Source organism: Artemia sp. Qi Xiang Cuo, chromosome 14, assembly GCF_049724085.1.
Source record: "Artemia sp. Qi Xiang Cuo chromosome 14, ASM4972408v1, whole genome shotgun sequence".
NCBI lineage: Eukaryota > Metazoa > Arthropoda > Branchiopoda > Anostraca > Artemiidae > Artemia > Artemia sp. Qi Xiang Cuo.
This window is the reverse complement of record NC_142807.1, coordinates 58,540,480-58,556,640: the sequence shown is the minus strand read 5'-3', so window position 1 is coordinate 58,556,640 and position 16,161 is coordinate 58,540,480. Positions and strand designations below refer to the sequence as shown.

Sequence of the window (16,161 nt, the reverse complement as noted above, 5' to 3'; positions counted from 1 at the left end):
AAAGTGTAAACGCGTAAACGCAATCCACGAGAACGTTCGGGACACAAGTCAAGTGACTAACAGTCAACTAGAATTCAAGGAGATAACGTCAGTGTCCCCCCTAAAGTTCGCATCCGAAATTTTCACGCCTCTGAGATAATTGACAAAAACGCTCTGTTAAGCTGTTCTCAAAGGGGCGATCATAAGGAGAATGGAGCATATACATCATACAGTATATTTTTGGCATCAGGCCAGATACCCAGTTTTAAGCGAGTAGAAGAAAGAAAGAGATAACAAAGGCTCTCATTACTAAGTTAAATTTAGTATTGTACGAAACCATTCTTAGAGTGTTCATTCGATTTTTTTATGAATAAATTAACTGCAAATCTATAAGCACTAGATTCTAGTAAAATCTTTGACTGATTTTTTTCAAATGCGGAATTAGGCCTTGTCATTTTGTCAAAATGAATTTAGGAGACATCTATTGCCCCTAAATAAATACTTACTCGATGTACTCATATTTTTAGCATAATACATTTTTTAGCACAAAAAATACATTTTAGCACAATAAACATAGTATTTATCTCCTGAACATTCCATTTCAAAGCGTAAAATGTATTTGAAAACTAAATTACTCAAAAAGAAATTTAGTACAGCTTTGCAGAGTCGAAAGAGCTCTGTCGAATGAACGTTATACAACGAATGTTATATAACGAACGAATGTTACGATTGAACAAATGTTATACTGTGTCAAACAGCAAATAAATGGTTGCAAACAAAGAAAATATAAAATCTACTACTGCTACTACTAACAGCTAACTTCAACATCAAGCAGCCTGAGGCCTGCACAGCTACGCACGCTCTTCCTCCATCTCAGTAAAAAATAAAATAAAAACATTACGAACTTATTTCCCGGCCCCAACACATAACCCTTTTTAAAAGTGATCATTCAATCTAAAAAGAACGCAATCAAGGGATGTAAATCATCCTACAATAAGGATGTAGATCCTCCCGATATAGGCTGTTCGGTAATTATTTTAGAATTTGAAAATGTCAGATACGACCTTTAGGCATGACGATATATAATTGCAACGTGCACAGTGTGTGCACAAAATTTGCACAATACTTAGTAATCAAAATGTTAATACTCTTTGATTTAATAACATTATAAAAGTAAAAACATTTATATTTCTTTCAGTAAAGTGCAAATTTTGTGAACACACACGGGATATTTTTAAAATCCACAGTTTCCACATAAATAATCTTGTCATTTTAACTTTGAATATTCCCAAAGTAGAGGTTCTCACTTTTGCACCTACTGGTCACCACAAAAATTAACCCATAAAATCATTCAAAATAACTAAGGGCAATTTATCAATAACTATTAATAATTATAATTAATAATAGAAAAGGAAAATTGATAGCACTAGTAAAATGGTAACTGGTCAGTAATGTTAATGGTCAGTAATGGTCAGTAATGGTAATGTGGTCAGTAAAATGGTAACTGGTACGTTGTCCTAATTCGTACACACACCTTTTAATCAAGTGGGAAATAAAAAAGAAAAACCAAGCTCACCATCAATCACTGGATAAGTATTAATAATCACTCGGCCACGAAGGCACTGATTCTCTCTTGCCACCAGATTTAACACCGAGCCACGTTCAGTCAGGGACATTAGAAGGCCACGACTAATGTAGAGGATCATCGGTTCCACATCTAGAGAACTAGAATCATTCATAGAGTGTGCGCAGCTAACTCCTTCATTTCCATATACGAGCGTTTTAATCATGTTAAAAGCTGTTGCCATGGCGAGTGTATGATTGGCCGGACCTAAAAATACAAGCTGTCAGCTATTAAATTCAACTTTAACCTCTAAATTAAACTAATTCTAAATTAAACCTCTAAATTAATCCTTGAAGTAAAACACTAAACCCTTAAAAAGTCGCATAAAAACGCATTCAATTGGCATCGCTTTTTTTGGGGGTGGTAAACACCAACCCTCATTCGGTTCAAAAGCCCTGACAAAGAATTTATGGGTTCCAATCGGATGTATACCGACAATACAAGCGTCTGATTTTTCGACGTAAATGTCCTCTTTTGACAACACAAAAGTTGTCTGTTCTCTTCATGGTCGATATGAAAACCTTAAATATTGGCAAATAATTCAAAATTGAAATAGAGACTGTCAATAAACAACTGGAAAAAAAATACTGCCACGCTTTAAAAAAATGAGAAAAAAAATGCCACAAATGCTAAAAAAAAATATACAAATACTGAAAATGTTTAAAAACGCATGAATGCTGAGAATACTAAAAAAATGCCGCGCTTAAAGTGTTCTTGACGAGAAGAAATTAACGAAGCCATGCAACATGCTAATAAAAGTTCTCGCGAAAACCTGGCGCTTTATTTGTACTTCTCTATTGAAAAAAATCCTGCAAATAAAACCGTCTGCTAATTTTGCTAGGTTTATTAATATAGCCCATCTAATTTTTTTTTTTTTTTTTTTATCAGGGAATGTATCTTGACTTTGAATGGCAAATTTGACGAAGTTAAAGATTTTTTAAGACGAAAAAAAAAGATAGCCAAAATGTCAAGCCAAGTGCAACAGGTGAAGGGTACAATATAGTCAAAAGCAAAATAATCAAGCCACAATGCAACAAAACAAACCTTCTCCTTTTTCCAGGTAATCAAGAAAACGAGCAAATGAAAATTTGGTATCAGCCGTGGCATTAGCAAAGCCTCCATTAGGACAAGCCTCAACTGTGGCCAACCTGATCTCAGATGAAATTGCCACCACACCAACGCTATCCCGATCTGACAGTGAATTCACAAAATACTTTCCTAGAATAAAAAAGAAAAAAAAACGCTAATATAACCAGTTTTCTTTAGAACTTATCCAGACTGATTACAATAAACAAAACAGGTTAGACAAAAATGGTAACAATAAACAAACGTTCTTCAGCAGCTTAGAGGCTCAGTCGGAGACGTGGTTAAAGCTCGAAAAATTACATTTATGTGCCAAAATAAACTAACTTTTGTTATTTTCCAACAACAAAAATTGTAAAGAATGTCGCTACCGACGGTTTAAATTATATGGAAGATAACCTGAAAAAGATAAACGGATTTGATAATAAACAAATCAAATATGAAGGTAAAAGTCTTGAAAAGAAAACATCTCACAAGATTTAGACGTCAACCTCTCCTTTTTGTTCAGTCAATTTCTTCTGGTGTTACAACTGAAGCTATTCAAAACAATTCCTTGCGAAAAGTTTCAACAGAAGTTGACAGTTAATCAAGCTTTATCTGGAAAGGCAACTGAAAACACTGATTGCATGCCTAATTTTTGCAAAAATAATATATTTTGAAACCTTACAGAATATTCATCAACGAGAAGTCCCATCATACCTCAGGTTCCCTGCCTAATTTACATAGTAATTATTTATGTTTTATAGTTGTATTTATTAATATGTTTTAATTGTTTTTACTGTCTTGGTATGTAGTTATGAAAGGGGGAGGGGGTTGGATTAACTTATGCATAACGTAAAAGAGCTGTAGCTCAGTTTGTCAACCGAACAACATTATTTGAAATGTTTTTCTTATGATGACTCGTCGTTTTATTTTGTTCCTCTAGAAGAGGGGGGGGGGCTGGAGTAATTTGGGTATAAAAAAGTGTTATCTCCATTCTGATGCTCACACCGATCTTCGAATTCATATGTTTTCATTTTATGCTGGCACTAGAACCTTCTAGAATATTCCTATACCTTCCAAATTTTTTCAACTTGACTGGTTCAAAATTTATGTTAATACTAAACCTTCAATTTGACTCAAATTTCTCAGTGTTTGTTTATTACAGCATTGTACCAGTTTTACCCATTGTTAGGAGTTTATACATTTTAACCTCATTAATGAATAATGGACGGCAGTTAACTTTTAGGAAGTAAAATTTATTTCAACTTCGGAACTCATTGCTTATCTAGTTTTAATCTTTTTGACAACTTTCACTTTTCTAGGGCCTCTTATCAACAACTATCTTTTCTCAACCCTTTTAGTGTCACAGCGCCCAAAATAACAGCAGAGCCTAATTATCTAATTATTTTTTGACTGATTTTCATTTTCAATTATTTCAACTCATTTCATTTCAATTATTTACATTGAAATCTATTGATATTCATTTTAATTATTCATTGCATAGTTTATTTTCAAGCCTGTATCCTTGTATTTGCATCTTTTCTGCGCCCCTTGTGAAGGCCCCGGAATACACTATGGTGCAACTATCAGGTAGACCTGTGCAACCTTAAAACCTAATCCAACCAGAATTGAAGGACGTTGCAGCTTCGGCAAACTTGAGGGATGACTGGAGGCTCCTGACTGGAGGCTTCGTTGAGCACAGGTGTAACTTATGTCTAAGGAAAGGCAAAGTATTTTGTACATTCATATTTTCTGTTTTTTCGTTTTTGCCAGTTTTTCTTTTGTTTGTTTACTATTCAACTACTAGAGGGATAATTCAAATATAGTATTCATCCCTCAATAAACTTGAGTCTTCCAGTCATCCCTCAATAAACTTGATGGATGACTGGAGGCTTCGTTGAGCACAGGTGCAAGTTGTGTCTAAGGAAAGGCAAAGTATTTGGTACATAGATATTTTCTCCTGAGCAACTTCAACTCCTTGTACAGGAATTTATGACATGAATACAATCTAATTATATATAATATACAAACAGAATTATAAGGATAAATTCAAAATCAAAAATTCAAAATCATTGTTTTTGTTGCCTAGAAATTTGGCTTGCCAGGGAAAGAATTCATGCCCAAACCACTAATTGAATGATCTTTCATCGTGGCTTATTTTTCGTCAATCGTTTGATTCTTTCTGTTTGGGTAACTTCACAAGCTAAATTATTATTATTATTATTTTTTAAGATGGCTTGGCAGAAGTCTTTGCTGAAACATGTTTTATCTTTTCGTTTTATTCACTGGTTGAAAGTTACCCTGCTTTGGTTTTTCTTAATTTTCAAACCCAAATGAATTAATTATTTTTCTAAGTTGTTTTATCGTGTAGAGATCTGGAAATCATCACCTAGTTATATATTATTGCTGAGCTGTAGTCAACTATGGCAACCATCAGTTAATTATAAATGCCTGTCAATCTTTAATCAACAATAGAAAATCTTCAGCTGTATATTTATTCTCATTTACATTTATATTCTGTAAATCTTCAGCTGATGATTGGGTCAACAATCCCAATCATCAGCTAATTATAGATCAACGCTGATCTGTGATCAACAATGGCAATCATCAGCTGACTATAACTGACAGCTTGTCTGTGGTCAGCCAAAATTACTACCACTTCTGTTTAATGATAAACAGTTGATACATATATGTCATTCCTAAAATCAGTTTCAGTGATTTCTCTGGAATCAGTACGTCATTTTAATGATTAACTGTTAAAGCAAAATTCGTACATGAACCTTTAGTATTTTTGACCGACTTCGATCCCTTGCATATTCGGGTTACAACTCAGTGACCGAATCCCAAATACGATCATCCGCCAACGGTGTGACCAGAAGCATGGCATCACACGCCGCCGCCAGTCCTGATTCGGCCATGTTTGCCGAAGACCAGCCAAGACTTTCACAAATCAAAGCCTACGCTGCAAACCAGCACCTGATTGGAGGAAACGACATGGAGGACAAGCCAAACCTTGGCTTAACACAGTCAAATTTGACCTCGCGCCAATTGGCAGTTTCCGGAGACAGGGTCGCAGATGGGACCCTTCATGGCTTGAAATTATCGCCCCATTAACCCAAGACCGTAACCTGTGGAATTCAACAGTCTGCCAGATCCTTTCGCCAGGGAGAGCTACATAGCTTGTGTCCTGATCCAAATACAAGTACAAGTAAGTACTTATACAAAAATTATAAATTAAACTTACATTACCTAGGCAACGAGAAGTGCTGCAGCAACCTCTGTCACTTCCACCAACAAAATCGTTGCAAGAGCAACACTTTGGTCGGGAATCAAAGTAAAGAATCTAAAACATTATATTGACTTTGCAACCAGTTGAACCTTAAATGTATAGGCTACATGTAATGTACCTTTAAATGTATCGAAACAAAATATTGACTTTGCGAACAGTTGAACCAAAGATATATGTACGTAATGTGCTTTTAAATGCATCGGAAAGAAATATAGACAAATTGGCAGTAGTATCTAACCCCTAGCTTTGGTTTTGATTATTCGCTGTCGATTACTTTCCGTAAAAAAAAAATCATCATAAAACTTCATTGATAAACTCAACATAAATAAGGAACATAAAAGGCTAGTGGCAATTGAGAGTTGAGCTTTCGAAACCCATGGATGGATTCAAACTTGTAATATAATCTTACTCGACCTAGTTAGTAGCTACAAAGGTACTTACTTCAAAAGCACTAATAAAGACACCATGTCAAAACATATCTGTAATGTCTGGAGGAGGGTAGACAACATATCTATTAGATTTTGTTTATTCTATTGCTCAGTTTTGAAATCGATGAAGAGGAGTGATTTGGGTGTGGGGCACACGCAAAAAAAAGGGGAAAATTCAGTCCAAAATTTAAGCGATCTTAATAGAAATCACACTATCAGATTCAGCATATCAGAGAATCTCGCTCTAAAAGTTTTTATCTCTTATCAACAAAAATGAAATAGTTTACCACAAGAGAATCAAGTCAGTATGTGGAGTTCACACGACGAAGTTTTAATAGTTAATCCCAAGCATGCTTTACTATTAGCTGAATCTATTACGGCTCAACATATTTTTGATGAAGAGTCTCTATTGAAAGAGCCATAAATACCTCTTTTGAAAGTACTAAAAAAAAACTTTAGCGTAAAGAGCGAAGTATTGACGAGGGGGTGAACACCCTCATATACGTAATAATTTCTGCTCGTTTTAAGTTTTAATGTTGCTCCTTACTTTCAGTTGAAAAAAATTGTTTCTTATTTAATTTCTGATCGGTTTTAAATAATGCTGGGAAATTGGATCTTGGAGACGGTGTATCACCTTTCGAAATCACATACTCTAAATAAACTACTAATAATTCAGGAACTACGTCATGGTGTTTTATTGTTATTTACAATCGTTGCGAAAACACTTAAATCTAGGTGACAATTATTTTTCCTACACCTAAGTGTAAGTATATTAAAAAAAAAAAAGATGCACTAGTTTGGGACAAGGTTTTAACCCCTCATCCATGAAGATGACCTTCACTCCACCGAAAAATGTGAAAACGTTAAAATGGCCTTTGCGATATTTCAGAATTGGTTCCCCAAAAATCTGTTTATAACCCGTTCTCATGATCAATAGTTCTTGGTAAGGTGAAAGTATTTAAGATCCGTTCTTTCGTACAAAAATCCGTTCATACGTTACACCATTTTGAAAATTTTTAGGGGAAGATTTCAGGAGAAGGGGTTATATAACCCCTTAAACAAAAGGATTACCGTACTTACAATCTTTACAATCATTACAATCATTCAATCAACCATACAATCTTACAATCATTATTACTTGCAGTTCCCTATCCGTAGCTGACATAAAACTCAATTTTTCGTACCCTGAAATAAATTAGAAGCAAATAAGTACACCAACTGGGTAAAGATGCCAGCCCCTCATCGCACCAATGAACAAGGTATTACAGCCGATTGTTACTTGCATGTCCGTCACTTGTCCTAAAATTTTTAACGTGATGTTTTTATAAGGTGTACCAAAAAAAAATTTAGCGTAATGTCACTTAACTTGTCAACCCCTAGAAATTTTTAAAATGGTGTAACACATTAAAGAATTTTTGTATGACAGAATTGATCTTGTATACATTTACCTCACCAAGAACTATTGATCATTGGTTAAAAAAGAATCTATCTGTCTTGGCTCAAAAGTAGATCTTCTTGCCTGCGACCTCCTTTCTAATATCACTGCTTAGAAAGAAGCAAATGGAAAGCTCAAATTTCTTTGGTGATTAAGCCAGGAGCCTGTCGCACATCTTAAACACTTTTCGATTTTACTTGAACATCAATTTGAAACGGATCCCTTCCTACTTGGCTGCTAAAACGGGGCTTTCTAGTTAAAAGAAGAAACATGCCTCTATGGAAAGATAGCTTAAATGCATAACTTCAGGCAGTCCTCTCCGATATAGACTATAAAATCCCACTTCAACTCACACACTCTAGGCTTTGGCTCAATTGCTAGCAAAAACGCTCCTTCTAGGTCCCAGGAAAGAATTATACACAGCTTTTCAAAATGTAATGTTTTATTCATTAATCCGTCTAAGGTCTCAGGTCAGTCTAAGGTCTACATTTTCAATAAAAATCGCAGAAATTAGACCCTTACTAATTTCTAGCAACAAACTGAAATCGGCAAACTGAAAACAAAAAAAAAGAACAGGAAAAAAACAGTGTTACTTCTGCAACATATTTATCAGGTGTCCTTACCAAGATTTTTGGCAGTCAGCCAAAATGACAAACACTTATGTTTGAGGATAAACGGTTGATACATATATATCAGCCATATAATCAGTCCCAGTGATATTTTAGATCCAGAATGTCATTGAAATCTATTAATTGACAAAGCAAGGTTTCTTTCATTCCCAGGCGTTTAGCTTTTATGGTCGAGTTCGTGGCTTTGTCTATGGGATCGTAAACCCTGAAGTATAAACGACGTTTATGGCTAATAAACCAAAGCCTACTAACAACAACATCAATAGCTAAAATCAGAAATCATGAATATCCTTACCAAGAGCTTTGGCAATCATCAGCTGATTGTAACTCATTGCTGATCCATGATCAACCAAAATAACTACCACTTTTCTTTGAGGATAAACAGTTGATACATAAATGTCAGCTCTGTAATCAGTTTCACTATTACGACAGCCAAATGAGGGATATTCACAATGTGCTCCGTCGGAGCCAATGAAATATTGCCATTTCAATCCAGGAGTCATACGCAAATTGGAAGCATACACTAGAAAAAAAAAATAAGTAGCGGTAATCAGAAGATGAGCAGAGACAATATTTTTCTAAAAACACTAGAATCTAGAAATGAAATTAGAGTGAATTGGTTTAGAATTAGAATAATAGGAGCACTGAGTGAAAGTTTCGTACCATATGTCTTTTTTAGGTATTTAAAAACTGTCCAGAAAAAGGTGTCAATTACACAAACAACTTATGTATCACATTCACAATTTATTATGCTTTTTGTTCACAATGGATGTTCACAGTGTGGTCCGTCAGAGCCAGTGAAATATGGCCACTTCAATCGAGGAGTTAAGCGTAATTTCAATGCATTCACTTTAAAAAAGTAAATAGCTCTAGTCTGAACACTGGATCAAAATTTGTATGGCAAAAAAAGCCAAATTGTAATGAAAATTGTCTAAATCTTCAACTTCACTTAACAAATTCACCAAAACGAGACGGATATCCTATGAAATGACAGAATGACAACACTCTTGACAATACAATTCTTCCTTAAAAACAAAAAAAAATTTTTAAACACGAAAAACGGGTTTTAATTTTCTAACAAGCAGTGAACTACAAAACAATTAATTATGCACAAAAGCTCCGAATATTTCGGCCCCACATCCGGGAGCATTTATCAACGTAAAAAAAAAATAAATAAATAAAGAAAAAAAAAAAAACAACTTAAATTAAATTAAAATAAAAAAAACAAAAAACAAAAATAGAAAAAAAAGCAAAACCAAAAGAAAAATATAAATAAATAATAACAAAAATAACAAATTAATTAAACACTTCCATGCACTGAATGTCTTTCAACTGGCCTCCTCTCAGTATATAAATGGAAATATATTAAATAAACACTTACATGTACTGAATGTCTATATTGATTATACTCGCCTCCTCCCAGTATATAAATTGAAATCTATCAAAAATGAAGAATATATTTATACTTAGACCAAAACAATAACAGATCAACTAACCCCCCGGTCCATAACCCTTAATTAAATTTCACAAGGTAATCAACCATTTTATGAATTATAAATTGAATGGATTCGTTTTGTTGCAAGCTTAGCTGCAATTCATTTACTTTTCTCATCATTTAACCCATTCTGACCTTTGTTCGCAAGGTCATCTTTCGTTTCAGAAATATTATTAAAATCAGTATTGGTTGAATATCTTGCCTGCATTTTAATTAAACTATTATAAATTGAATTGATCCCAAAGTCCCCTTCATCTCTATTGATACTAGTACCCCCATATATTATCTTTTTTATTTCTATAATTTCACTGAAGCTTTGTAAAAGTCCTACAGACGTATCTAATATTTTTGTTTGATCAAATAAAATACTGTGATGAGGAAAATTATAAAGATGTTCTGCAACCGCTGACTCAAACGTTTCTGGTGTTTTGTTTTGTTTTAGAGCGTAATCGATTGCATTCTTGTGTTGTTCTAGCCTATTTTCTAAAGTTTGTTGCGTTCTACCCACATATAATTTTCCACAAGAACATGGAATTTTGTATACTCCCTTTTGCAAATTTCTCGGTATCTTGTCTTTCCCTTTATTTAACAACGAGCTTATATTATGTCCTGATTTAAATGCTGTATTTATATTATGTTTTTTTAATTCTCTTCTTAATTTTTGTGATAAAATTGGTACAAAAGGCAAAGTTATGTAATTTGTTTCTTGATTTGACCCATCTTCTTCTAATATTTTTGGCTCCGTCAACTTTTTTTCCTCTTTTCAATTATTTGAGAAATCATTTTTTCCGGATAGCCATTACCTATTAGAATATCCTTAATAAAAATTAGTTCATTTCTTATGTATCCTGGTGATGCTAATTTTAATACCCTATCCACTAAAGAAATAACCACACCCTTTTTTACTTGGATCGGGTGATTTGATGTGAAAGACAAATAACGGTTGTTACTAGTCGGTTTACGGTAAATTGAAAATGCTAGTTCATTATTATTTCTATGGATCAAAATATCTAGAAACGGTAACTTATTCTCGGTTTCCTTTTCAATTGTAAAAATTAACTCTCCTCCCAAATTATTTAAATGTTCCAAGAAACCTTCAATTTCTGATTCCCCGTAATTCCAAATAATTAAAATATCATCCATATATCTGCCCCAAAATTTAGGTTTAAAAAAATATGTTTCTATAGCTAAATTTTCAACATACTCTACATAAATATTTGCTAACAACAGACTTAAAGGCCCTCCCATTGCTAAACCCCTAATTTGATGGTAAAAATTATCTCTAAACTTGAAATAGTTAGTATATCTGCTAGTTATTTTGACTAAATTTAATATAGTTTCCAGTTCAAGTCCCGAAGGTAATTCTTCTATCTCATTTTTTCGTTCCTCAAGTTTTTTGGATAAAATACTAAACGATTTATCAAAAGGAATATACGTATACATGGATTTTATATCGAAACTGAACAATCTAGATTCTTAGGATATTTCTACACTTATAAGTTTGTCTTTTAAAAATTTCGAGTTTTTTATATACGAATTTTGGAGATATAATAATGGTTTAAGTGTCATTGCTGCCCATTTCTCGATTTTTACCGTTGGTGAATTGGTTGTTGAAACAATAGGTCTTAAGGGGATGCCTTAAGACCTATTGATGAGGAGTATAAAATACTCCTCATCACAGTATTTTATTTGATCAAACAAAAATAGTAGATACGTCTGTAGGACTTTTACAAAGCTTCAGGGAAATTATAGAAATAAAAAAGATAATATATGGGGGTACTAGTATCAATAGAGATGAAGGGGAATTTGGGATCAATTCAATTTATAATAGTTTAATTAAAATGCAGGCAAGATATTCAACCAATACTGATTTTAATAATATTTCTGAAACGAAAGATGACCTTGCGAACAAAGGTCAGAATGGGTTAAATGATGAGAAAAGTAAACGAATTGCAGATAAGCTTGCAACAAAACGAATCCATTCAATTTATAATTCATAAAATGGTTGATGAACTTGTGAAATTTAATTAAGGGTTATGGACCGGGGGGTTAGTTGACCTTTTATTGTTTTTGTCTAAGTATAAATATATTCTTCATTTTTGATAGATTTCAATTTATATACTGGGAGGAGGCGAGTATAATCAATATAGACATTAAGTACATGGAAGTGTTTATTTAATATATTTCCATTTATATACTGAGAGGAGGCCAGTTGAAAGACATTCAGTGCATGGAATTTTTTAATTAATTTGTGTTTTTTTTTTTTTTTTTTTTTTATTTTTATTTCTTTTTTGCTTTTTGTTATCTTTTTTTTAAGATTTTAATGAATATTAAAAGTATAATTATAAAAGTTATAATGTTATTGCTTTATTTTATTTTTTTTTTTTCCGTTTATAAATACAACCCGATGTTGGGCCGAAATATTAGGAGCTTTTGTGCATAATTAATTGTTTTGTAGTTCACTGCTTGTTAGAAAATTAAAACCCGTTTTTCGTGTTTAAAAAAATTTTTTTGTTTTTAATGGAAAAGCAGTGTGGTCTAAGAAATTATTTACAATTCTTCCTTGAAACCAGTCCCTGCTTTTCCTGAACATGAAAGGTATTTATTTAATTAAAACTTTACAACTTGGTCAGAACAAAGAGCGGAGGGTAAACTATGAGAGTAGAACCGTTGGCAACACTTGGCATCTTTTCAAGCTCATTTTTCTGTCATAAGCTAAGATCGGATACTCATTAATACCCTAATTTTACCAATTAAACTAATTAAATTAATTATTTTTATTAATACACTGAAAAAATGCCAAGTATCACCAAACGCTAGATGGCTTTGACATTTTTTCAACACAAGCACCAGTTTCCACTTTTATAAGTTAACCATACTCTTTGGGTCCGAATATAAAATGATCATGAAATACCCATAATTAAAATTTCCTTTTAAAATGAATTAACATAAAAGGAGGCTCTTTGCATTTTAAACAATTTTCAAACTATTCTTAGTTCTATTTTTTTTATTGTTTTTTTTTAGAGTCCAATCATTTCTGCCCCTCCTTCCCTGCCTCTGGTATAATAAAGGCGATTCAAAGTGTCTTTATTATTGCTATCTTAATCCAAATATTTACAAAGAGCTAAAATTCTTCTTTGAGAAATTTTAAGATGGCTTTATTGGGATCAGCTGCGAGACTGCTCACACACCAGCGATTGTCAGATACGCTTCTTCCTTATTCCTCTGGACTGATCTTGAGGGGAGAGAATTCTCCTCCTTCCCCTCAGCTCCTGTGCGGGGACGTAGGTTGAACAAGGTGATTTCAACAGTATTTATATGTTTGATATAGAAAAAGAAAATAGGTCAAGGAATTGTTTTCTTTGTTTTAGTAAAATACTTCATTTAATACCAGCTTTTTTTTGTTTACTTTGTCAGATATACTATGGCTGAAGTATTTGCGGAAATATCTTTATCTCTCAGTTCTTTTTTTTAAACCTCCCCAAGAGCTTTCTTTCATACCAGTGTCCTAAAAATAAAAAATGTCACTGAAAAACTTACATTATGGTTGTGATTGTGTTCTGCTAATATAGAGGGATATATCTTTTCTTTTGTAAATGTGAAAATAAAACAATAGAAAAATATCTTCTATACATGGGCCAGCCTCAAGGACGTATCCAGGATACGTCCTTGAGGGGCAGGGGCTGGGTTGCCAAAAAACTTTTAAACGCATGAAAAATTTGTTTATATGCATTTTTGTTACGTTTTTACGGGTCCAACAAAATTTTCAGGGGGGGGGGCAAACCCTGAAATCCCCCCTGGATACGGCCTTGGCCAGCCTCCTTCAGTTTACCATAAAGTTTGACTAAGTGCTATAATGAAATTACTTATGACGGGTAATAACTTTTATGGTTCAATTTAAAATAACTTTTGATGGGTAAATTTGAAGTTAATGACTTATGCATGATATCAATAAGCATGAAAAGCATATCCTTTGGTGTCTATTGACAAGTTACTCTTTAGTTACAGCTCGTAACCAGCTGTTTTACATAAATTTGGTTGTTTTATATGCTTAGCCTATAGCCTACATTCAATTATCAGCAGTACAGGAAGCTGATGGGAGTATTGTGATGCATGGCACCAGGAATTGTACTTCCCTTCTAAGAAAGATCATCAAATTTCTTTTTAATATTTCTTACTTCAGTTAGGCCTTTTCTATGGTAAGGCATGTACCAGGCATGTACACAGAAGGGGCCTCAGTGTACATGCCTAGGATCCTCTAAAACGCCTCCAAAGCTTTCCTCTATACTAATGTCCCAAGATAGCAAAACAGCACCTCAAAAAGTATATTATGGCCTCCTTATGTATTATGGCCTCCTTACATACAATCCTCTTATGTTCTGCTAGTGTCTATAGTTTTTTTTTTTTTTTTTTTTTTGTAAACCTGGTGGCTGTATCTATTAGATTTATAAAAATATCTTATGTTCCATAAATGTTTCATACAAACTACATGTAGCCAAACTGATTATGGTAACATACAAAACATAAAAAACATATCAAAAACTCTGAAATGTTGGTAACATTAGTTACCAACTGATATGGTAACATAACTGATTATGGTAACACTATCAAAAACTCTGAAATGCTTGGCCACAAATCCATGAATACTATACTATATGAACACTGCAATCTAACATAAAAAAAATAAATCATAGCAATATTATAGGCTATAACGAGTTTCAAATTCAATCTTTAAATACCCATTGAAATCAAATATACGTCAGCAACCATCAATATGCATCATTACCACATAGTAGTTCGATCTCAGATGCTCGATTTTTGAAGGAGAGTCATATCAGCATTGTAATGTGATGACTATATAGCATATAGGGTTATTCTCCATAAGAATAATATAATAATAATTGTTATTCTATGCAATTGTTAGGTTATTGTTGAACTCGGAATATAAGATAAAAATACAGAGAGTCAAAAACACAAACCATGAGTTAGGTTTCTCCCAGGTGAAAATGCAAACAACTGACGAGATGGGAGGCTTACATCACAAGAATTCTCCAGCGAAATTTTGGTCCCAAAATGTTCATCGTACCTAAGCAAAACAAACCAACATTATTTGCAAAACATGGCGCAAAATAAGAGCGAAGGCCTTTGCCTATAGATCCAACATAGAACTTGGTGATATCAGTTATATTAATAGGAGTTAATACGCGGAGGTACGTTCTAGGCCAGTATCCAAGTTTTGTCCTTAGAGGAGGGGGGGCTGATACCTTAAAGGTATATTTCTAGGGCCAAAATAGATAAAATTTTCAAGTTACATTTTGCTTCCGTTTTTTTTTTCTTTGGCTGTCTAATTTGGGGGAATTTCATCTCAATTCTCTCACCTCGTAGACAATTTAAACGAGGGTAGGGGGCACATATCATACAATTTACAATTTTTAGAAGAGAGGATATTCCTGAGGAGGGTTGTGATAGTCAAGTATGATTTTAAATTAGAATAGACTTAAATATCAGTTAAATTACATCACTTAATAATACATTCATGTATAGCAATTATTAAATAAATCACGGTAGCATAATTAAGAAGCATTATATTTACCTTTTTCGAATTTGATTTTATTTTTTTTTATTTTTTTTTTACCATAATTATCACTTTCTTTTTCTCCTGGATTGCTGGAATTGTAGCCTTGTCTATAATTGAAGATTTAACAATGATATGAATCAAGTATATTTCTTACTACTACTACTGTTCATTATTCACGTGTGTTCTGTTGTGGGGGGGGGGGGCTGCATACTAATTAATTTGGTGATAAGTGATTTGAGTAGACATTAACTTATACTTAGATTTCTAATGTAAAGCAACTGACTTGGCTAAAGGTTGGCTGCAATAATTATAAAGTTTTTTTTTAGTTAATTTTGACAAGTATATTTCTTACTAATTCGAATGTTCATTATTCATGTGTGGTTTATTGTCGCTTTTGTTTTGTTTTAATATATATATTATTTTTTTTTTTTTGTAATACCTTATATTGGATTTTTTTTTTCTAAGGCCACTGCCTTTGCTTAAATGGAACAGAAAAGCAGTGTAGTATTAGAAAAAAAATACCTAATATAAGGAACTGAATCAAAAGTACGTCGTATATATGGGGAGATGTGACAAATCAAGTATGTAACATTAAATTCAACAACACTTCTTTTGCAATCGGAAGAAGAAGATTGTACC

The 16,161-nt window shown here is 33.2% G+C and overlaps 1 protein-coding gene across 2 annotated transcripts in view; it reads right to left on the bottom strand.

Annotated features, from left to right (window-relative positions):
* Positions 1-16,161, bottom strand: part of LOC148944695 (VWFA and cache domain-containing protein 1) — a 150,350-nt gene that overhangs the window by 79,794 nt on the left and 54,395 nt on the right. For both annotated transcript variants that reach the window (XM_089100546.1, XM_089100547.1), the window contains exons 5-8: positions 14,924-15,030; positions 8,745-8,972; positions 2,648-2,821; positions 1,556-1,810 (exon numbers count right to left, since the gene is read on the bottom strand). In XM_089100546.1, the coding sequence (XP_088956672.1) occupies positions 1,556-1,810; positions 2,648-2,821; positions 8,745-8,972; positions 14,924-15,030 (764 nt within the window). The remainder of the gene's footprint in view (positions 1-1,555; positions 1,811-2,647; positions 2,822-8,744; positions 8,973-14,923; positions 15,031-16,161) is intronic.